The following is a 24,467-nucleotide window of genomic DNA, read 5'->3' as shown; positions in this document are numbered from 1 at the left end:
TATGTAAAAGTAAGGATCTGATAGCTGGCTGAGATGACCAGCATAGTCCCTTTTCTCACCTGTTTGCCTCTAATACTTCATGGATTGTCTTATTTTCAGGGAAAGAAAGAGGCACAATTTAAAAAAAACTCAGAGGTTAGTAGAAGTCGGCCTGTCTCCTGCTGTGCCAGCCCATCTGGATTGTGTGAAAGAAGGACAAAGGAAGGAGAAACAGACCAAACTGCAGGAGCTGCTGAGCAAGATTGACATTGCAAATCGGAAGGTGAGACCATTCATTATCTGTTTTAGCACTTTGAGCCAGACTGTTGCTTTCAGCCAGACCAAGAAACCCCACATGTCAGCCTATTTTATCCCAACTAAAGACTAATGGCAGAGATCTCAGGATGTTCCTTAAGAGGTTTGGGATTTAGAAGAACAACAGTATTGATTTTAGCAAGTAGCAGTTGCCTCTGGTGAGCAGATAAGTATCAGAATCTGGGATTTGCTGTGAAAACTGTGTGTTGATTTAGCTTATACCTGGGAACATAACACAATGGCTGTGTTATATACATAGGAATATAACACAGTGTGCACAGATGGTTTTTAATATCTTGTACTTCAGTAGTCCTTTAATACAAGACCGAGAGAGCCACTCATGTAGCAGCTATAGCACTGTGTTGCAACCAGGTGTTAGAAATTGCAGTGCATAATAATAATAATAATAATAATAATAATAATAATAATAATAATAATAACAACAACAACAACAACCCTCCCCTCCTTCTGGATCGAGGCGGGGTACAACACAAATGCAAACACCATAAATACATATAACTGATTAAAACATATAAAACTAATACATTATTAAAAGCAGCACATTATTAAAAGGCATCTTAAAATTCATCTGGGTAGGCCTGTGTATGCACTTGAGAGCAGAGAATGGGGGAAATGCATAATAACAAACTAAGTGTGCAATCCTTTGGAGATGGCCGTAAGCTTCTGAAGTTGAAGGCTTGCAATCATCTAGTACAGAGTGAGAGGAGCTGCAGAGGTGATCTTCACCTCTACACTCCCCCCTGCTCTGCATTTTAGCTAGACAAGTATTTCCTCCATCTAGCTGAGATGTCAGGGAGGGGAGGGAAGGATGCTGGGAAGGCCTCTGGGTATGGCATAAGCCAGCCTTCTCAGTCCCCTCCCTGCCCACTGTCACGTCCCCTTTCCTTTCCCTTTTGCAGTTCTGGAGAGGCAGCTGGCATGATTTTCTCCATGCCGGCAGCAAGGCGGAGGTGGAGGGGAGCTCTGACTCCTGGGTCTGAGGTTGGAGTACTGTCTCTCACCTCAGATCGAGGAATCTGAACTATCCGATAGCCCCTCAGACTCTGTCTAGGGGCCGTAGGATTGTTCTCTATGGGCTTGTCTACACCTAAGGGTGAAGAGGGAGGGAAGAATCACAAACTTACCTGCTAATGTGATCCTCCCCCAGAGTCCAAACGGTAGCGCGATGCCCCAAAAGGGAAGAGGGATGTCGCAGCCACCATTTCTTTTTAAAAACAAGGGGAGATGGAGCGCAATTGCGCTCCACTGAAAAGTAAGTGAAAAAACACACACAAACCCATGAGCACGGAGCCTCCCCGTACAGCTCCATGCCCGTTTTCAGAGCCCCGCTACTCCAGGAAAGGAGGAAGCGGGAGCAGTGGCCACACTGTCCGTGGGATGCTCCTGGGACTGCAGGAAACATCGGATTTTTCGTGGATCCCAATATCCTGCGGAAAGCCTGTGGCCATCCCCGCTAGACCCCGGGATTCCCTGTGCATCATATGGACGCACAGGGACCCACACGAGACCAGCCTAGATTTAATGGCTAGTGTAGACATGCATCAAGGCTGTAATCCTAGACCCACTTACCTGGGAATAAGCCCCATTGGACACAGTAGGACTTACTTCTGAGTAGACATGCATAGGATTGTGCTGTAACTTGTTATTGGGAGAGTCACACACCAGGCCTGTTCACCTTAGGGTGGTAGAAGGAGTTTCAGGCTATCAATCAGAATCGGATTCTGAAGCAGAAGAGGCAGGGGCAGAAACGTTCCAGCCTACACGGGAAATGGGGAAGGTGATTCTCCCAGGCTTTTCACCAGCTGGGGATAAACCTTCGCCAGGTCTTATCAATGAAAATGTTAACCACTCTCAGTCTGTGGGAAATCAACAATCTTCAGAGGGGGAAGGGACTTCAGAGTAGGCTGATCCTAGAGTTTGCCGCAGACTCAAATGGGTGAAACTAAAAGAAGGTGAGAAGCAATCAGCTTGGCTAACTTCTCACCAAGGGCTTCTTCAGAACAAGCCTCCTTGAAGTTGAAGGGGCTCAAAGAAAAGGCTTTCCCTTTTGTTGAAAGGACAATTGTCTCGCTTAGTTTAGCCAAGTGTTAGCCTAGAGGAAAGTTACTAGGCTTTAAACTCTCTTAAGGTGCAAAGCGATGTTTTTTTGCTGAATAAAGCTTTGTGGATTACTCGGCAGACCTCTTTATTGTCTCGCACGGAGGACTTGGAAACACACCTATTCTGACTTAATTTACTTTGAACTAACTGAGGATCAGTTCACACGACCTGGCAATTTGCCCCTTCATGCTTTATGTGGCTGTTGCCATTATAGTTTTTTAAAAACCCTTTTTATCCTGCTTTTACATAATATCTCCAGTGCAGCTAACGACAATAATATCAGAGGAAAACAGCAGATGAAATCCCAAGCCAAGCAGCTGATAACTAAAGCATTTTTTTAAAAAAGAATTGAGATGGTCCAACAGAAGTTAAACGCAAATTCCCATGGAATAGCAATTGTGTGAATATTGGTTTGGGAAAGGAGATGTAAAATCAAGTGAGCCTTGATGGCATTTGCTGCAGTTTTCACAATATAATGGCAGATATGATTAGCTCATTGTAACTCAATAGGTTTAGTTGATTTTATGAACCTTCCCAATACAGTGCCTACAGAAGTATTTCTCTGCCTGGTACAAGCATATTCTGGATCTCAGGATTAAAATGGGGAAAGCAAGGGCCCTTGCTGACTGGAAGTGCCAGCTGAAGACCTTACGGGCCTGGAGAGATTATACCTGGTCTCAAAAATTCGAGCAGGAGACGCAAATCATTGAAAACCAGCTTCGGGATCAGAACAGGTAGGAATATGTAATACGACTTCTTCACAGGGATGTTAATTGTGTGAGTCTGTTTGAGCCTTAGAAATGAAGTATGAAGATAAAATGACCTCCCCTAGTTTTGCGTTTGCTCTTTACTGGAGCTCTTTTTTAAACAGGAAAATACAAGGAGATGCATGTTAGAAGCAATAAAATGGCCTTTAGGCCAGGCCTGGGGGAACCTCAGGCCTGGGGCCAAGTCTGATCCTCCAGCCACAGATGGTGTGATGGTTCCCAGCTTTTGTGTAGCTTTTCCCCGGTTCCGAAAGGTTGACAGGCCTCTCCGAAGGCTTTCCTTACTGGCAGTAAGAATCATAGGATCGTAGAATAGTAGAGCTGGAAGGGGCCTATAAGGCCATCGAGTCCAACCCCCTGCTCAATGCAGGAATCCAATCTAAAGCATCCCTGGCAGGTGGCTGTCCAGCTGCCTCTTGAATGCCTCTAGTGTGGGAGAGCCCACGACCTCCCTAACATTTGCTGCTCTTCCCTCCCCCTCCCCACTACCTTTGCCTTCGGCCCCTCTGAACACTGGAATGCAGCCCCCGAAAGCTTCTCCAAAGTTGAAACCTTCTCCAAAGGTTTCTATGCACAATGCAGCTGCATCTTGTTGACTCATGGTAAGGTTGGCTAGGCAGTGAGCTATAGCACCACTATAACAGTACTTTATTGCTTAGCTCCAAGGACCATTGCAAGATAAAAACAATATCAATCATTAAAACGGTAAAAGGCTTACATATTTTGAACAAAGATCACAATTTAAAATCAACACATAAAACATTAAGAAGATGGATAAAATTAAACAAAATGCAGCTTATACAACCATAAAACATTGCAATTAAAAGGCTAAAAGAAGAATTAAAATATTGTCAAGGTGCAATTTAAAAACGTTTAATAGCACCACTATTGAAAAGGGTACCATTCATGTGCATGGCACTTTACAGGACGCAAAAGGACAGGTCCCTGCCCTGAGGAGCTTACAATCTAACATTTGATATAGGGGAAACCGAGGAAGGGGAGGGAAACAAAGAGGGGAAAACTAGGCTGTTGTTTTATTTAGATGTGCTGAAGCTTGTTTACAAGAATAAGTTGCTGGTTTAAAAACATCTATTTAAAACTTTCCTATGTTGCTTGAAGAAGCAACAAAGGACAATGCAGTGTAAACATCTGTAATATTGTGAATATTAAAACTTACCAATACATAACTTTTTTTTCTTGTTTTCTGTTTCCTCCTTGGCTGTTGTGACATGAACATAACCTTGATGAGTGAAGTCCATCCTAGACAAATCTATTATTTCACTGACTTTCCAGAAATTAAATTAGGAATCCATTAGGCTAATGCAAGGCTAGACAAAATACATCTGATTTGGGCCATTCAGCCTGATGTTGCTACTGTGTAACAACTTGCCCACAGGCTGGTCATTATTGAGAAAAGTTTGGCAAGCTGCATGACTCAAATTGCCTACTCCTGCTCTAATACCTTAATTGGAAAATATGCTGATACAGCTCTTACTACCTTTTAATTCTTATCACATATTATTGGAATTGTGATAGGGGATGTAACATAATAAGCAGAAAAAATACATTTGCAAACATAAGAACTCTTGACTTTTTTTTAATCAACCAAGAATATGGGTTTGTATTCACCCAAAAGTCTTTGAAAGGTGTTGCAAATAAATACATTGTAAAAAAAAAAATCACAAACAGTTGTACCATCCATGTTGAAATTCCAAGCTAGATTAGGTGAGGATCCTCCTAACCTAAGGAACCTGTAGTTAATTTTAGTGGGCATTATTTTATTATTATTTTTTAGAAAAAAACAGTTGGCTACCAAATTTAACCGGAAATGCATTTTGCGGCATTATTTTGCTGAATGGCAGTGCTGGAGTCGAACAGAAATGGAAAAGAGAGAGCTACAGTTGAAAAAGGAGGAAACGAGGAGGAAAATGGCAAAGCTACTAGAAGAAGTGGTGCGGGGGAAAGTTGCTCCAGTTTCTTCATGGGATGCCAAGAGAATCCATGGAACAGAAGAAGCCCTGGATCAGCCTGTGGGTCATACAGAGGTAAGTTATGTTCTCTGGATTTGTGTTCTGCTTTTTTTACATATGCACAGGCAAATACAGGCTGTATGCATCCACACGCTCTTCATGGCTACCCTGGCTTAATACTACGTGTGAACACGGCCAGTGAGCAGACAGTTTCGCAAGATTTGTTTTTCCTATTCACTGTGAGGAGTCATCATGGGTTAATTCCTCCCACTGCCCAGGACAGGCAAGGAGCATGAGACCAGACTTTTTGCCTCGGTCCTAGACTCTGTGGCTCCTCTCAGACAGTTTGTTCTTTGCCTCTGCCTGGGACAGAGTTTGTTCTAACTTCTCTTTCAACAAACTCTGTAGTCTGGCCTCTTATTATCTTCTCATTTCATATACTTTATCTCTACAAACCTTGGAGTTTGTCTTATCTCCTTTTCCAGATTTTTTTTCCTGTTCTCTGCTTTAGAAAAAAGAGAGAGCTTTTGTTTTCTCCAGGTTGGTGTGAGGAAGGCATCTTGCAATGGGTAAGCTCCCCCTATCGCCCAGGAAAAGCAGGGACGTGTTTGAGTTTTAAACACACTGTCGATCCAAAGCACCTCCTAGCCAATTCATCCCTGCTATTTTGCCTAGGACAGCTCCTAACTCAACCCTATGCTATCTCTATTCTTAAATTCCTTACCTCTTTGACTTTCTTCTTATAGCCAGCTTATATTTTTTTCACCCTCCTTTACAAAAAAGAAAAAAATCTCTTTTGCTTCTTTCCCCCCCTTTTGCTCGCCTATCACCTTCTCCTGGTGAAGAAAACAATTTCAGAGTCTGAAAAGCAAAAGCAAACAATGACTCCTGTGAGAGTCGCTAGGAAGCCATCAGCAAGCGAAAGGATGTCTGTCCAGGAGGAACAGTTGTGAGATTACCAGCCTGCCAGCCAGGCTGCCCACTGAGTCTCCCAGCTTCAGACAAATGGATGACTATCCAGGAGGATGTCCCATTGGCCTCGCAAAGTCAAGCATCGCATAGTATCCTGGCTTTGCTCAACGCATAGGCCCTGCCCATTTTTAGTCAGAACAGACATCACAATGGCCTTAGCCCTTAAATCGTCAGGGACGGACAAAATCAAAATCCTTACACAAGGAGGCCTTCTCCTTCTTCCTCCGGGCAGAACACAACTTCCTGTTCATTATTGCACAGCACATTCAGGGATGTCTAAAAGCTTGGCTAGAGAAGAACTGGCTGGGAGAAGTTACAAAGGCCAGGACCATGGCAAAAGACCTGGCTGCGTGTTCTTTGCCTGTCCTGGGCAGCGAGAGGAGTTAACCTATGATGGATGTCTTCTGCGCACCAAATTGGAAAGGAAATTTACCGTAAGTACCCAACTTTCTGTTCTGATTGAGAAAAGATTGCAAGCATTGCGGTACAAACAAACCAGGTATAACATAAAGGGTTTTGCATCTGATTCATCAGAATGATTTGTGAGTAGACAGTTGCTGGGCAACTGAAGCTTCTCGAAAAGAGCATGGAGCAAATATAAATGCTTTGCTTTTTGCCTTTGCTAGCTACTTTTTAGAGTAACCATCTTTTAGGGTCCCAGCCTTCTTCCTTCTCATAGGTTTTCCACCATCCTTCTATGTCGGAAAAATGTGGGAGAATCTTGGATTCCCAAACAACATGGAAGAATAGGATTTTGGAGGCTGTTGAGTAGCTCTGGAATCAGTTGCAATGGCAGGAGTTGCAGCTTCATAAAACAAAAACAAAAAGTGTGTTCAATGGGAACATGAATCAAAATCTTTATAATTAGTTTAGACTTTCTTCTCCCTTTTAAGGTGGCTGAAATACTCCATTTACAGGATGATCTCACCACTGTAAATTCCTACCCTCCAGAGACCAGTCAGAACCTTGACCTTCATTCAGCAAAGAAGCCAAAATGGGCATGGCAGGTCACTCAGAAGCATGCTGCTCTGAATGCTCAGGACCGTGCCATGTTTGGTAACCAAACCAGAAGTTCCTCCCAACGCCTTGGCCTGCCAAGACAAAAAATGGCCCCTGCCTTCTGGGGCCCCATGGAGCACCGCCATGCCTTCCAGCAGCAGGTGATTGAAGAGCAGAGACAGCAGCTTCAAGAGCAGCAAGAACTGATCCTTCAGCTTCAGGAAAACGAGAAGCTAAAGAAGTCCAGGGAGGAGGCTGCGCAAGCCACAGCTGCTACCATGGCACTTAACAATCCTGCTCCAAAAACTAGGGAAGGAAAACAGTGGAGAGAGAATCAGTCAAATTGCAAGACTACCGAGCCTTTAAGGTAGGGGGCGGACAACACAAAGATACCATTCCCCCTTGGCTACACGCTGAGACCTGTTGGGACCAAAATCTTCAAGGCAACACCCTGCTGTATCTATACATACTTGATGGCTCATTAGAGGATGAGCATTGCCAAATGTGAAGCAAAGTTATCATTTTCTGTTTCTTTTGCATTATTTGATTAGTTTAATTAAATCATTCTTGTTGCTATTAAGACTTTGAATACAGCATTAGAATGCCAAAAAAGACAGCAGATGCCTTCCAAAGATCTCTGCTGTACTGATTATGAGAAGGCATAAAGTTAGTCAGGGTCATATTTATTTTGCAGTTCTGCTTACCATGTTGTCATGGGGTGCATTTGGGATTTTCCCAATTCAGACAACATTATATTCTTTCTCAGGACCACCTATATCTTTGGCCAGTTTACAGATTCTACACATGGAGTTACTGGTGGCACATATCATTTTAATGGGCATTTGTAGTACTTAGGCATAGCAAGGCATAAAACCCTTTGGGGGCTGCGGAAGGAAGTATGACTATCTTGTATTGATACGGTTATAGTTTCTGTAAGGTACAAAAAAATAATAATCATAACATGTTCTCTACAATCCTTGGGCTACTTTGTGGGTGGGAGCAGCTTCTAATGTATCCATGAGCAAGTGTTTGGACCTTGCTGAATCTTGACTCCCTATAAAAATCTGAAAAGATATCACTGCCGCATGAATGCAGAGCAAAAAATCAAAACCAGGGAGTTGGGCTCAGCATTCAGTCACTATCCTTAAAGGCTGTGACAACAGGCATGACGGTGTAAGTGGACAACCTGTTGACAGAAGCCAAAGCAAAGACTGAAGAATAAGATCAGATGTGCAGAAGCCAGCATTTAATTCTCTTGCAAAGCTCATACTTCTCATTATAAGTAGTAGAAGAAAATATAGAAAATATGCAAATTTTAGAGTTGTGTTGGATAGTGGAACAAGATAACATGCTAAAGTCAAGTTCTGTTTTGGAGGCTGAATAGTAATTTTCCAGGTTTGTGAGTTATATCTAGTTAATCCAACTATATTTCACTGGTTGGATTCATTTTGGATATGCTTTTCTCTTCAGTATTCTAAGAAACACTTATAGATTCAGTTCTGCTCTTTCCCAATGAGGCACTGAACAGTAGCTAATATTTTTACAGACTGGGCAGTTGGATAGCTTTCTTCTTTCTTTCTTGGGAGAGCAAGATTGAGAATTCCTATTTATCTGTAGTTTTTGTATTGTGTATAGATCATCTTTCTCAATTTGGACAAGTTTGCTTTCTAGAATGTCAATCTAACTCACCATCCCCATAACTACTTCTATTTTTCCTTCTGTGTTGTTTCTTTTAGGTCAGAAAATCGCCAGTCAGATGCCCAAAGCAAGAAGAACCTGAGAGTGCTATCTGCACCCCATCCTTTACTCAAAGGTATATTGTTATACTTGATGGAGTCTATTCTGAGTATGGGAAGCTGTCATAACATTCTTTGAGATAGACATTGATTGAGCATGACCAGATCCTCATAGTTCAGGAATACCTTGCTCAGGGCTTGAGCTCCTAGATAGTTGAGTGCATAACTGAGTACTTCATCATAATGTAGCACATCCCAATGCATGCTTGAATACAGACATGATAAATCACCATGTGTCCAATAGTTGAATGATTCAGATCCCACCTCTGCCTTGGTGGGATATGAATTAACTTTTGCCACACCTCCCATGGCACCTGTTTTGTGGTGATGGCCAGGGTACAAAAGGTTGGCCTATCCCTGATCTATATGAACAACGTGGCTGTTCTTATATTCTTTACTTTGGGATTGCAGGTCAGATCACACACACATTTGCTAAGAGAACTTTACATTCTTTGTCTCCCAAAGCTTCATTTGCCCTAATCCTTGTGCTCCTTATTCAATTCTTAAGCCATGGAAGAGAGAGCAATTCAGAGAGCAGAACGGAGGAGGGAACTGGAGGAAACAAAGAGAAAACGAGAGGAGGAGAAGTTGGTAAATAAAGCTGCATGCTGCCTTAAACTATATGTTAAAAAAGACGACAAGTAAATATACATTTAAAAAAAGTAGCTAAACTAAAAGCTGTAAGTCCAACGTTTGTTTAAAAATGAAGATCAAATTCATATAAAACACTTCATGTCTGGAATTGGCATTCCCCATAAGAATATAGGAATTGGCCTGCTGGAACAGGCTAAAGCAGCCTTGTATTTAAGCAATAGCCTGATAGCCATAGGCAACAAGGAATTGCATGGAATTCCATGCAGGCTAATGAACATGCTGGCAGAGGAGCAATGGAGTATTCCGTCGCTCTTCTGCACTCAGCATAGAAACCAAATGAGCTGCCAGAGGAGGGAAGCCCCGATACCAAGCATAGAAATGCAGCAGGCTAGTGAAACATTTTTGCAGGCTAGCAACTTTTGTGGGCTTATTTACAAGGCTGGGTTAAAGTCCACCTGGTTGTGCATTCGGTCACCAACAGTGGTCAGGTCACAAAGGAGAGGAACCCATTCTCAGGATGCAAAAATAGATTTATTGACAAGAAGCCTGACGTGTTTTGGTCTGTGCTTTATTTTAAGGCCTTCTTCAGGTTGCTGTAACATTTAAAAATAAAATGGAATGCAGCGAAACCACACGTATTATTAAAACAAATTGTTTTCAAAATAGGTTAATTAAACACATTGCCACAAGGGTAATGCATATATATTGGCATTAAAAACCTTATAAACATAACTGTGTGCCACTAAGGACTATGCATATGTATTAGTATCAAATATAAATCTGGCATATTGCAAAAATATAACATACAAGTCCTTACTTACTAGAAAGAAGTATCTGCTTTGGATACCAACAGTGGTCAGCCAGATGCCTCAAGGAGGGCTATCAGTGATGTTAATTGCTCTCTCCTACTTGTTCACAACTCCTTGAGTTCAAAGGTATCCTTCCTTTGAACATTCAGTTATCATGACTAATAACTGGTGATAGAATTATTCTCCATGAGTGCTGCAAATTATTCAGGCTAAGAAAAGTATGCAGTAGCCTGATGCTTCAGGATGGAGGAAAAGCATTTGTATTTATCCTGTGTATAGCATAACTCAGTGGCCCAAGGGCATGAAGTTTATATTGCGTAGGTTCATCTGTTTATCACTGTTGAGGTGGGTGCCTGGTCTGGAAATTCTACGGTCTGTGGAGCAGGGGGATTCAAATGCGATGGACTGAGATTGCTTTGTTCTCTTACCCATTTCAAGGCCCAGATGCAGGCTGAAGAAGAAGAGCGGCAGAAGCAGGAAGCAGCAGAAAAGGAGGCACAGTTAGAGAAGAGGCGAGAGGAAAGAAGGTTGCAGAAAATGGTGAGTGGAATATTGGGCTTGTCTCTGTTCCCTAGTTCTGGCACTCAGGAGCATTGGTTATAACTGGCTGTTCATTGGCACTTCGCAAGGAGCAGGAGATGCCAGTCTAATCCAGGGTTGGGCAGAAGGGAGAGCTGAATTTACTGGTAGATTTGCAGTAGACAAGCAAGGATTTCTGACTCCCAGGAGCAACAACAAAATCACTCCCCACCCCTACATTATAGTGCTAGAATGAAGAAAGCTTGGGATAACCAGGAGTGGAGTTTTGTGTGGAGGGGCTGTGAGCTCCATTCAGTTCTGGTACCAAAAACAAATCCCTGGGCTCAGAATTCTTTCATTCTAAGTGTATGTCTTTTGCACCAGGTTTCAGTTCATGGATATTGGGGTTCTGGTGAAAGACAGAAGCCTGAAGCCTGTCCATCCCTGGTCTAATCCATCACTGTTCAGAAAAATACACATTATTTTCTTTCTCCTCTTATGGGCCATCACAAGCATCCATAAGAATGTAAGAAGAGCCAGCTGGATCAGACTAAGCGTCCATCTAGTCCAGCACTCTCTTCACACAGTGGCCAACCAGCTGTCAACCAGGAACCCATCCTGCTGCCCGTGTTCCCTGTTTCAAAGTGGTACTAGTGGTTGCTATGCGAATCAATATCTATGGCTCCATGTAATGTAATGTAAGTGGGCAGGGCTAGCATTGCTTTGGGGAAAGCTTTGCTTCAAGCTTGCCCGATTTCTGAGGTGTATTTTTTCTTTCTTTTTTTAAAAAAGAAAAGGCTGGGCTCAAGCAATGCTGGCTCCAGATTCTGGGGGGTTGCTTATGCCCCACCTCTTGAGTAGGCCCACCTCCATCCCCCTGTCCCTCATTCACTTGCCCTTGCCTCTTGGCCGAATCCACACCACTGCCCAGGAGGAGAGGACAAGGCAAATGGAGTCTGCTGCTGCTGCTTCTTTATGGTCTTAAGCTTGGCAAGAGCAGTGACCAGGAAGCAACTGGGAGGAGAAGGAGGAGCAGGGCCAGCATCCCATGCTGAAGGGTGGGGCTAGGCAGGTTCCTGACAATGTTGATCTGTGACACTGGCCATGAGCTTAAGGAGAGACCATGCTGTGTGCCCAGTCTCTGACAGGCAAAAGGAAAAACTGGTGATCCATTCAAAATGATACAGGTCAGCATGGGGGAGACTTGTGATGCGTCTGACAGTGATGTCATGGCACCATCTAATACAAGGAAGGGGAATGTGGGCCCTCTCCAGATGTTGGACTGTAACTCCCATCATCCCTCACTGTTGGCTGTGCTGTCTAGGGTAGATGGGAGTTGCAGTTCAAGAACCTCTAAAGGGTCACATGTTCTCCATCCCTGATCTAATAAGAGGCCATGACATTAGCACACTCTCCAACCCCGCAGTGTAGGGAAATGAGTGTAATACTTGCACCTGCTGTGGTGCAAATTGCTGTGGATCAGCACCTACAATTAGACATCCCAGGACTGGGAAGCAGTTCCAATAAGGGCTTTCTGGGGCAACATGTTAACTTATTTTTTAATAACAACTTCAGTTGGCCATTTGTGTGATGTGCCATGTACCCGGGAAAGGATGGTAATCTGGAAAGGTCCCAAGGGTACTCCTAGTAATACATTCCTTATTGTGCTAATAATTGGTTGCAAGACAAAATTAAAAGTAGTAAACGTTCTTGTTAAGGTAGTCTGACCCTATGGATGTATGTTTTCTGTTTCATTAATCACAGAAAGAATTGGAAAAACAGAGAAGGTTGGAGAGAGAGCAGCAGCTCTTATCAAAAGCAAAGGAGCATTATAATAAGGTCCTGCTGAGGAATCAGGGGCTGAAGCCTTGGAAAAGACTAGTAGAGCAAAGACAGGAAAATATGGTGGTAAGCACCTGAGTAAAAATGGGTATCTTGAAAGAAATGTTGGCTCTCTGTGCCGAAGACTAATCCTCTGCTGTCCTCTCGCTGTTCCCCAGGGCAAAAAATCCCCAGTCCATCAAATCAAGGTTTCTGGGAACAGTTCCTGCTTATTCTGACCTAGCAAGCAGGGGCCCAACTCAGCAGGAAGGAATCACAGGGGAGTCAGATGTTTGGAATGGGAGACAATTTGTCATATAACTTTATCAAATTTAATCTGTAAAATAAGAGATTTCTTGTTTGGGCTGGGCTGCTACATATGGCGTAATTTTAATCCAGTAATGTATTTTACTTAACTGCTTTATTAGTGTTTATTAGTGTTTATTAGTGTTTTAGTGTCATCTGCAGTGAGCCCTCAGGCTTCGACCAATTCATAACCCCAATAATGGTCATCTGCACTTGCATACAAAGTCAAGTGCATTTGTGAATCCAGTCTGGATCTAGATGCATTCCATGCTACAAGTAGTGAAGAAAATGTACATCTCTTGCCAAAGTACAAGGTAGAGGTGGAAAGGAGAAAGGATCACTTAAAAGTGTTTGCTCTGGAAACACCATGATAGTGGAATAGGAAATCAGGATAGTGGAAATAATAAGTGTGCAGGTCATTGGTAGTGGGAGCTTTTAGCAAGAAGCTAGAGCATTATTGCAGTGGAGATTCTGTGGCTGCAGCCCCCCAGCAACCATCTGAGTAACCTGGTCTCTCTTTCTCTCTTGGATCAGGTGGCACAAAGGCATCACTGCTTCAGACTGCAAAGAAAATGTCTGCTCGCCTGGCTTCATCATATGCAAGACATCCTTGCTGGGAAAATAGCACAGGCTGAGGACCTTTATTCCTGCCTGTTGCTCAGAAGGTCCTTCAAGATCTGGATAAAGGTGAGCACAATAAATTACCTGTTGACTCCAATAAATTACTTGGTTTATTTCAGAAAAGGATTATTTTGAAACTGCAGCCTCTCTCGAAAGATTCAAATCTAGGCCTGTAGGCTAAAGACAATCACCGTGGACCAGGGATCCTTGGTTACTTCCAATAGGGTGTGGAGTAAATAATGGGGATGTGTGGGTAGGCTGGACTGCAAAATTCCCCATGACCAGAATAGCCTTGAAGATAATACTGTGCCAGAATTATTCTTGGGTTGTGGCTGTGAAGAACCTATTACTTATTTCTTTACTCACTCACCCACTCAGGGTAGTAAACAACAGAGCACTTATGCGCCCACCAGTTTTCTTGTGTCCTGCCAATTCCCATCCGCAAGCGGCGCCCACAGCTTGCAGAATGAAGATTTAGCACTTCTAGGAGCAGCCGTTCTAGAAATGAGCAAAAATGTTCATTTTTGGAGCAGGGCGGTTCAGCAGAGCTCACATAGGAAGCTCCACTGACCTGTCCCAATCCAGAAACAAGCATTTCTGCTTGTTTAGAGGTTTCCTCCAGGAAGCGTTAAATCTCTGTTGTGCAACAGAGGCCTTGTAGGCCCCTTCCAACTCTGCTATTCTAAGTAGTGGATCCCCCTTGTGCAACAGAATCGGCAGGACCCACCATTTGCACAATAGAATTGACAGGATCGTAAGCCCCCCATTGGATACTGTCCTTTCTTACCCCATTTATATGCCACCCAATAAAATGTTCTCTAGGGTGACTCGCAGTATGCACATCTGAGAATAGAGCCACAGTCCCATCCCACTCCAATAGGTTTGGCAGGAGAAGGATTGTGACCTTACTATTTCTTTTCCTTTGACAAATGGGAGCTGAAATTGTCACAGTGCTGAATTGTACATTCAGTAGTGACTTCTGTGTCTGCATGGAAAAGTGGAATACTCACAGCCTTGGCTTAGGACAAAGCACTCTGCTGTTGTTAAATTCTCATGGTACTTTTGTTTATTTGCCTTCCTCTCCCTCAAAAGTGTTACCTTTGTCCTCTGTTCCGTTGTTCCTTCCCTTGCCCTGTGCTACGTTATGCCTGTATAAAACCTAAACATGGCTGAAATGTACTCTTCCTTCCTTTCTTGGGTTTGGTCTCCAGTACAAGGATTACATATCTACTATGGAAGAAAATGCAAGCAAGCGCCATGAAACCTCCCTTAAGAAGAAAATCTTTTGGGCTTGGTTTGATGTGCTCAGTGAAGAGAAGAGTGCATTGTGGGGAAAACAGAAGACTGCAGATCAATATAGTGAGAGGTAATTATATAAATATATATCATTTTGACTCGAGTTATTTTTATCGCAAGAAATATTTACCCCTTTCCCTGTATATATTGTCCTTGCTATCACCTTACTTGTGGCAAACTACTCCAAAGCAATTCTTGATTCTGATATTCTATAATCACAGCTTTTAGGAATAGTGAATGTCCCAGAAACCTCGTGGTGTCCATAGACTTAGTCCTACAGGTTTTGACTTTTCTTCGGCTCCTCACCCTCCTCTGGGGGTTTGGGACTTGGAATTTCATTAGAATAATAACTGAGAGTAAGCCACATACATTTGTCAACACAGCAAACACACTCTGAAGAAAAAAAAATTAAAAAAATATTATTACATTTATATCCCGCCTTTTTTCCTCCAAGTTGTAGTACCACAGGTTCTTTCACAAAACTGCTTTCATTAGCATTTTCCTTCATGGTACAAGAGGGGGAAATTATGGCAGATTCTTATCAGTTGGTGGCTTTGAAATGAGAGAACAGAGCAAAGACCAGACTGAGTTTGTTCTTAAGAAAGAAAGGCTTAAATTGAAAACTTGATGCCAACCCGGGGGGGGGGGGGGGGAAGAGGCAGAGGAAGCAGCAAATTTATAAGAAGCAAAGGCAGTAATGGGTTGGAAAATATTCGCAGAGTAAAGTTCCAGAGAGGACTGCAGGAACAATAGAAAGTTTGGCTCAAGTAGTAATTGGTCAGTAGAGATGGTAGAATTATTTATGAGCTGTGTATTTTTAATCATTCGCGTTTATACTTTTCTCTGCTAGAAAAACATATGCTGCAAATTTTGTTTTGCTTATATTGTATTATCATTGTGTTTACATTGTGTGCTACCCAGAGAACAATGTTATTGGGTGGCTGTATATAAATACAGTAAATAACTACACGGATGTATATAAATACAGTAAGTAAATCGAATGGAGTAATAGCAGGCAGGAGAAAGCTTCTCATTTTCATCTTCCCAGTAATATGCTTAGGTCACTTTCTGCTGTTGCCTGTTATAGCTCAGCTCATCTTAATGTCCTACAAGGACAACTGATTCTCCTGCATTGCAATCCTGTCCATGTCTACTCTGATGTAAGCCCCATTGTGTTCAATGAGGCTTACTTCCAGGTAAGTGGATATAGGAGCGCAGCCTGAATATATCCTTCGGATGTTCTTGTTAAGAGATATGCAAGCTGGCATCACTAACACTTTGCACACACTTGGCAGGAAAAGTTCTGAGAGGATGGAACGACAACAGGTGCTAGGACATAGTTTTAGCAAGCAAAGCCCAGTGAGTGCATTTTGGTATCAACCCCTTCACTGGGCAATTCTGCTTATTTGAATTTTTTACACAAAGTTAAAGCCTCTGAGACAGTGACACAGGCTTTATTCTATGTAAGACTTTCAGATAAGGGAAGTTCCCTGCCCCCAAAGGTTGATACTCAAACCATATTGTGCATTTATTTATTAATTTATTTATTAAAAAACCAGTTTCCTGGAAACTCTTGAGGTTGCCTCATCTTGGCTTTTCTTTCATGCGGTTTGTTTTTGGTTATTTTGTGCTGACCTCCATATGTTCTTCACAAACATGGAAGGCCCACTCTAGTCTTTTAAGAAGGAATGTTGAGCATTGTGGTTCATACATGTGTGATGTTCAATCCTATTTGTTTTTTAAAAAGGAAAGGTGTACTGATGGGAGCACAATAATAAGCCCAAAGCTCTTCACATAGGCCAGATGAAATGATTTCCAGTTGCAAATTTAGGGCCAATTTGTATGTTTCAAAGCAAAGATGGAACTCCCAACCGTGTGTTTTACCTCATGTTAAAGAAGAGGGGGCATTTGCAAGGGAGAAGGGGTGGGTGGGAGCAGGTGCTTATCCTTTCTCTCTGCCTTTTTTTCTTGTGGCTATTTGTACCTCAGTCAAGCTTCAAGAGCAGAAGAATGCCAGCAGAAGTGAAAGTCTTAGGGTGCATTTGCAGGGAAGAATCAAGAACCGGAAGGGTTAAGCACCCCTCCCCCCCTCTTGCTGTTGTGCCACTACATTCCCAGTAACTAGCAGATGTATGTTTGCTATTTTTAAGATGTAATTCCAACCTCAGAAGAGGAGGCAGAATGGCTGATAACATTCATTTATGAATTCAGGGCAGTCTATGTAGTTTACACTTCGGTCCTCTGTAGCAGATGATGTTAGAGTCCTGTTCCAGCTCAGTTGTGCTGCGTTGGCATTATGCTCTGTTCCCATTAGGCCTGTTCTACGCACAGGCAGATGTTCCCCAGGCTGTCACAGATCTCTGAGGGGGTAGATGGGTTGGGCGGGTGTTTATGCTTTGCCTTCTGTTATGGAAGGGATGTATGTGCTTGTCAAGGGCTTTGGAGTCCTGGGGGATAACTGTAGTATCAAAAGCTTTTTAAAAATGAACAAATAATATACATTTTTCATCCCTTTTTCCAAATATGACTGTGCAGGAAGATCATGGAATATTCTTCCCTGCAATCAGTTTTTCCATGGATCTGAGGATATTTTCAGTATTGCTATAGAATCTACTTTTCATGGATTATATTGTTGCCTTAACCTTCCAGATTAAGCAGAAATTAACTCTAAATATGATTACCTGGTCCTTTCTAGTTTTCCACAACTTCACCCATTTGCCTAATGAAACAAGCTGATAATTCAGCCAGCTTATTTATTTATTATACTTATTTATAAATTGCCTTTCAGGATACAGATCTCTGGTTCAAATTCTCACTCTGCCATGATACTCACTGGGTGACCTTGGGCCAGTCATGCTCTCAGCCTGACCTACCTCACAGGCTTATTGTAAGGATAAAATTGTGTGTGTTGCAGGGGTGGGAATTGGCTATCATGTAAACTGCCTCCAGCTCTTTAGAAGAAATGTGGGGTGTAAATATAATGGGCTGTAGCCAGTGTTAGTAAATCACCCATTGAAATGAATGGGACCTATTAATTTTAATGAGTCTACTTTAGGTAGGACTAACATTGGATACAACCCCAATACATTTTAAAAATGTATTAGCATAAGCAAGCACTGCTCTCTAAAAATCACAAGCCACTCTTCTTTCTAGTGCAATTTACCTGTATTCTCATGATAGGCAAAACGTGTCTCACATTAGTTGCTTAAGGCATCTGACAATTCAAATGTTACAAAGCGACGTAACTTCTTTATATAGGTTGAGGCAAGTCACCTGAGTGGCAGCCCACAGAAGTACCCTTTGTAATAATCAGAAATCCAAAATGTTGCCTGTCAGGTGGTCTGTGTGGGCAAGAGCTCTTCGTTAGGTTGGATAACCAATTCTGCTAGCAAGGAGTTTCCATGAAGGACCTCTGCTCCTAATTTTATGGATGGCGACAAAGAGGAGTAAGGAAGAGATAGTTTTCGTCCATTTACCCTCTCTCCACTTTTCATGACTCCATGGAGAGCCACTGCAGTCCCTTTGCTTGAGCTGGGAAGCACCTTGCTGGAAAAGAGGGCCTATGGCGGGACTTTCTGGACCTGGCACCACTGTACGAGCTCTCAGGACAGCTACCAGTCATTTCTGGCCTTCCAGCTTCTCTCCCAGGCCCTGTCCAGGGCTCAGTGCTGGAGAGGCAGCCTTTCTCTAGCACTGAGCCTCTCTCTGCATGGAGAAAGGAATACCGGGGCTTTGGGAGGAAGGGGCCCACCCTCTGAAGTCCTCCAGGCCTCAGGGAATATCCAGGAGGCAATCCACAACCACTCCCAGGGCTGGAACAGTTCGACACCCCTTGCTTAAAGTATCCCATTGGGGTGGGGAAGTTGGGCTCTGAGGGGAGGGAGATGCGGTACAAAGAAAAGCCCCTTTGCCCCGTTCTTCTCCCACTGTCTCCTGCCCTTGCCCTGAAATCCTACTCTGCCACCTTTCTCCATCCCCTTGCCACCCTCTCTTTCCTCCTGCCACTGCTGCCAACCTGTGTGGTGGAACTGGGGCTGCCACAGAGCAGACTCCTCTTGCCTAGTAGTTCAGTGGAGGCAGGTGGCAGCCTGGACATGGCTGTTGCATGGGAGAGACTCTGTAGAACAGGGGTGCAGAACCTCAAGACCAAGGGCCCAATATGGTACTCCAGGGTTCCCCTGAAGGCCATGTGCCCTTTCCTGTGATTGCCAATCATTTGGTGGTTTCCTGATTTTTGCACAGTTCCGCCCACCCCCATTACCATAGATTGAAATGCCTCTGCTAAAGCGCATTCTGGCAGTAAGAGCATTGAGCAATGCAGGTATTTTGCCCCCACCCTTTTTGCCTCTGGCCCCACCCACCAGTGGAATGCAGCCCCCCAAGCCCTTCTCTGAAATGGAATTCAACCCTCAGGCTCAAAGATGTTCAACATCCCTGCTGTGTAGAATGACCGAGCAAGAGGATACATCAGATGTGATGGCTAAGAAAACGGTGCTTGCAACACAAGTCCTGTGAGGGGGGGACAGCTTCCTTCACAGCTTATTGTCCTGAGGAGGGGATATTTAAACAGAATCCTACCCATTGGACTGGAACATCCAGTACTATCTCTCAGTATTGGGCAAAAGACAGGACACAAATAAATATAATAATAATATACTCAGACTGTGGCAGTGAGCAGCAAAGAGCCATCACTTTATGGTTATCTCTGCCTCCAGAAGAATAGTCTATGGCCTTAGCTAGACCTAAGGTTTATCATAGGATCGTCTCGGGGTTGTCCCTGCCTGTTCCCGGGATCCCCTGTGTGTCATTTACATGACCAGGGATAACCCCGGGATAAACCTTAGGTCTAGCTAAGGCCTTTGTTTTAATGCCTTTGGTTATCAGATTTGTTGAAGGAAACGTGAGAATAAGACAGACAAAATGAATTTGTTACACATAATGTATGTTTTATGAATATATGCATATCTGTTTTTAATTCTGGTGCCTTTGACATGTTTTCTCCTCCCACGTAATTTTTAATACAGGAGGATCATGTTAAATGCGTTCAGAGCCTGGAAGAAATTCCCAGCATTGATGAAAGAGGAAATGAAGAAGGAAGAAAGACTAGAACAGCTAAGAAAGAGAGTAGCTGAAATTCTGCCAGACTTCCGAACATGACAGATGGATTCCAAGCCAGGGGGCAGGCAGGTGGGATTGGGAGAAAAGGGAGTTTGCATGCTCCATTCTCGGATTTAGAATGAATCGGTGGAGAAATGCGAACATATGGCAGTCCTGTGTACCTGTCTGTCTCTCCACAGTGTGACAGCATCTTTGTACCCCATGAGAAATGTCCTACTGAATGTCTGCTTAATGTAGCAATCCAAACTAGACTACCATCAAAGTCTCCTTTTTCTGTCTCTCTCTGTTGGTCTGCCTCCCTAGGGTGAAAACCCATGGTGTGGATATACTCTTCCCCCCCCCCGCCCCCCCCCCCACCTCTGTGAAGTAGAATGGATATGAATACAACAAGCACCTAAGCAATGCCAATTACATGTTTCTCCCCAACCACTGGGAAGACAATCAGCCCTGCCCCAATGGTGGAATCCTCACATGCTCTCTAGTGACATGGGGTTGTAGCAAGGGGAAGCGGCTCCCACATGGATGTGTAAATGGATCCCATTATCAGGACTGACATAACCATCAAAAGGCTGAGGGGCTATATACTCTCAGCCTTGAACAATACAGCCACCAGAACAGATAAGGCAGCCTTCCCCCAACCAGGTATCTGCATAGGTGGCCAGGGGATTCTGGGAGATGTAGTCCAACACACCTGGAGTCCACCAGGTTGGGGAAGGCTATTCTGGTGGCTGTATTGCTTTGCAGCTGAAATCTTGCTTTTTGTTTTGAACTTTTCTGTCCTCTGGATTTGATATGATATGGCTGGTTTTGGAGAGTTTTTCCTGTTAACATGCAGTAGCATGTTTAGTAGCCTGTGCACCATAGGAAGGCTAGATAATACAAATGAACTAGTTATCAACAGTTCAAAAACGTGCATTTAAGTGTACGTACACAGTGATGCTTCTTAATGCTGGCCACCTGGGTGATGAATGGTGGCTCTGGCTTCGGTTCCCTCTTGAGGCACAAAGTTTCTCCATCTTGAAAATTTACACGCATAATGGGCAAAAGGATAGGAGGGTTGTCCGTGGCTATTCTGTTTAGTTCAGAACTTCTGCTGTTCAGAGTTCTATGGCTGATGTAAGACAAATTGTGTAAATATACTGGGATGCTTTCTATTAAAATGCCACTAATTAACAAACTTGTGTGGAAAACCAACTGAAGAATGTCTGACAATAGTCTCAAGAGTAACCTGTTGGGTTCAAATATAACCAAATGCCTTTTTTAGTATTCTGCCTAAAGATATAGCAATAGGGTTATAACCATTAGCAAGTCTCTGGGAATGACCAGGTACTCAGTGACCTGGTTTATATGGTGCGGCTTGTCATGGGTTATTTAATGCACAATGAGTTCTGGCTCCCATGGGCATCCCTTTGCATATCCAGCCCCCACTTGCATAACCCATGGTCTGTTCTAAGGTTATGCAAGGGTTCTTTAACCCTTGCATAATCCATGTTCACTAGGTTCACATGACACAACCCCCAGTGGGGGTTGGATATGCAAAACGGCAGCTGCACACACTGCAGCTTCACCATGATTGGCATGCCCTTGCATTTCCAAAAGATGAAATAGAACCTGGCACAGAATTATTGAGCTTATGATAATTGTCCTCAATAGGGCTACTTGTCTGTAGGTTATTCTTATCTCCTTTCAGCTGCTCTTTAAGTACAATTTTCATTTGACAGAAATTATAGCTTATGGATTCAATACCATTTTTTTCTTATCAGCTGACTTAACGATTGCTTAATTCAGAAGTCAGAAAAATTCAGTACTGTCGTAATTTTAGTTGCAACGGTTTAGTAGATTATCAGGTTTGCAACAACAGGCATTAGCCGTGCTGTCGTACACAACACTTTAAGCCATGGTTGGAGCTGCTAACCCTGCTGCAGATGGTCCAACTGAGCAAGCCAGTTTAGTAAAACGCACTGCACAAGACACCTTAAACCCTGCTGCTTAACCAAAAGCCTTAACCAGCAGGGTTTACGGTGTCTTCTGAACAGGCCCAATGACATGTAGAGAACAGCATTGCTAACCACCTTCACTCTCCCCACTTCCCTCACCACTGCACTGGGTCAATTCGCATGACATGACAGCCCATTGTGAGTTATTTAATCCATGGTGAAAAGGGTCTATCTCTGATCTACTACCTCCAATCTGTTCCCCATTCCTGCCATAGAGGAACAATGCTACTTCTAAGATTCACACAAGCCGTTACACTAGTTCTTTATAGGTGAGCAGGAGCCCACTACTAAGGCCATGTTTTAGAAAAGCAAATTTTGTCAACTAAGCGGTTTCTTCTCTTTAAGATAATTTTGCTTTGATAATATAACTGCAAGTTAGATTCCAGTAAGAATTTAGCCAGTTATATGTACTGTCTTCCTTTAAAAAACACATGTGTACATATACAGCAATCACATATTGTCAGCTTTTACTTGTCTGCTTTTGCTTATCAGTAAACATAGTAACATAACCTTCTCAGTGAAATAGTTGAACAGGAGCCTGGCTGCTTCAATGGCAGATCATGTAACAGTACTTGGAAAACAAAGGGATTTGTCAGGCAGCTGAGAACAGCCTTTCCAACAGATGCTAAAGTAGGGCTGCCCTTAGGCATTTTACCATTCTTTATGAGCTATATGACATCCTTCTTTCCTGCACTGGATGCTGAGAGCCCAGAATCTGGTATGCCCCAGTCATTAGAGAACATGGGGCATGCAGCCCATCATACTTTTATTTATTTATTTTTTGCATTTCTATACTATTTATATATCGCTCCCCACTGAAAATTTCAGAGTCTACAAAATAAAAACAGAATAAAACTCTTTAAAATACATTTTAAAAAGCAAAATGTACAGTGAACCATGGCTGGTCATTAAGGAAAGGCTTCCTGGAATAATGACGTTTTCAGGAGGCGCCGAAAGGAATACAAAGTTGGTGCCTGCCTGATCTCCGGAGGCAGGGAATTCCATTACAGTGGGGCTACCACGCTGAAGGCTCTTTCCCTGGTGGTCTACAATCGGATGAGTCTATGTGGAACCACCAGGAGGATGACCTCCACCTCTACCTTCATTTTTTCAGGCCCACTTTCCAGTGTATACTGCATCTATTTCACTTCCTTTAGCCAGTGTGAGTCCCAGGCAGCTTCCTTCCTTTCACTACTGATATATACTCTCCTGCCTGATCCTATTTCTTGCATTACACAGGAGGAACCCAGGCTAACCAGTAAGTATGCACTCAAGAGCTGCAGACAATCCCAGATCTGACTTATGGATCTGAATGATACATTTTCAAAGACCCCTTTGCTACAGTCACACATTTTTAGGTAAATACTTAAAAACACACGTCTGAAATATCTGAAGCAGCATGTTCCTGGTTGTTAATAAATTGCTGTGTGCCTTCAGCCTCTCACCTTCCTCAGACCTCCTCTCTTTCAGTTTGCCAGTTCTAAAGTCTCTCTACTTTGTCCACACAACCCCTAAGCATGTCTGAGGTTTTCTCAACTGCTGGCTTATCAGTTCAGCTTGGAGTTTGAATGTCACAAACATTCTAAATCTAATGACTTCCCCTCTGAAGTTAGAATGTTTATAGCGATTCCACATCAAGAGTTCATCCTCAGTCTAGAGGTTTTATTGCCTTTCCCGCAACACCACAAAAAATCCCTTCACATATTATATAAATGGACCTGTAGTAGCAGCAACTCTGTTTATACTGTTTAATATTGTTTGATTTGTAGTCCAAAAGTTCTCATTTATCATAGAAACAGTATCACAAAAGCAATTTCAGAATAGTTGCGAGCCCCCATTTCTCTGCTTACAACTATGCATTGCCCACACTTTTACTAACTTAATGCTTGGTGAGTACAGAAGTGGTTAAAACATATTAAGGCCACAACCACAGAATCATAGAATAGTAGAGTTGGAAGGGGTCTATAAGGCAGAATCCACCCTAAAGCATACCTGACAGATGGTTGTCCAGCTGCCTCTTGAATGCCTCTAGTGTGGGAGAGCCCACAACCTCCCTAGGTAACTGGTTCCATTGTTATACTGCTCTAACAGTCAGGAAGGTTTTCCTGATGTCCAGCTGGAATGTAGCTTCCTGTAACTTAAACCCATTATTTCGTGTCTTGCACTCTGGGAGGATCGAGAAGAGATCCTGGCCCTCCTCTGTGTGACAACCTTTGAAGAGTGCTATCATGTCTCCCCTCAATCTTCTTTTCTCCAGGCTAAACATGCCCAATTCTTTCAGTCTTTCTTCATAGGGCTTTGTTTCCAGACCCCTGATCCTCCTCGTTGCCCTCCTCTAAACATGCTCCAGCTTGTCTACATTCTTCTTGAAGTGTGGTGCCCAGAACTGGACGCAATACTCAAGATGAGTATGCATGTGTAGACCAAAAAAAAGCCTCTATAACTTTTTTGTAGAACTTTTTTTCTA

General features: G+C 43.1%; 1 protein-coding gene across 3 annotated transcripts in view; it reads left to right on the top strand.

Annotated features, from left to right (window-relative positions):
• The window catches only part of CCDC191 (coiled-coil domain containing 191), a 28,042-nt gene extending 6,789 nt beyond the window's left edge, over nt 1-21,253 (top strand). The window contains exons 7-17 of one of the 3 annotated variants that reach the window (XM_063126932.1): nt 100-262; nt 2,959-3,149; nt 4,978-5,212; nt 7,018-7,490; nt 8,860-8,936; nt 9,428-9,510; nt 10,761-10,862; nt 12,606-12,749; nt 13,503-13,655; nt 14,801-14,955; nt 19,910-21,253. In XM_063126932.1, coding sequence (XP_062983002.1) covers nt 100-262; nt 2,959-3,149; nt 4,978-5,212; nt 7,018-7,490; nt 8,860-8,936; nt 9,428-9,510; nt 10,761-10,862; nt 12,606-12,749; nt 13,503-13,655; nt 14,801-14,955; nt 19,910-20,042 — 1,909 coding nt within the window. In that variant the 3' untranslated portion in view covers nt 20,043-21,253. Of the gene's footprint in view, nt 1-99; nt 263-2,958; nt 3,150-4,977; nt 5,228-7,017; nt 7,491-8,859; nt 8,937-9,427; nt 9,511-10,760; nt 10,863-12,605; nt 12,750-13,502; nt 13,656-14,800; nt 14,956-15,977; nt 16,042-19,909 lie in introns of those variants that run through there. The other 2 variants (XM_063126929.1, XM_063126933.1) reach the window with 2 other exon arrangements.
• The last annotated feature ends 3,214 nt before the right edge of the window (nt 21,254-24,467 follow it).

Source organism: Elgaria multicarinata, chromosome 5 (assembly GCF_023053635.1).
Source record: "Elgaria multicarinata webbii isolate HBS135686 ecotype San Diego chromosome 5, rElgMul1.1.pri, whole genome shotgun sequence".
Taxonomy (NCBI): Eukaryota; Metazoa; Chordata; class Lepidosauria; order Squamata; family Anguidae; genus Elgaria; species Elgaria multicarinata.
Note: the sequence above shows the minus strand (reverse complement) of the source record. Positions and strands in the feature narration are given on the sequence as shown.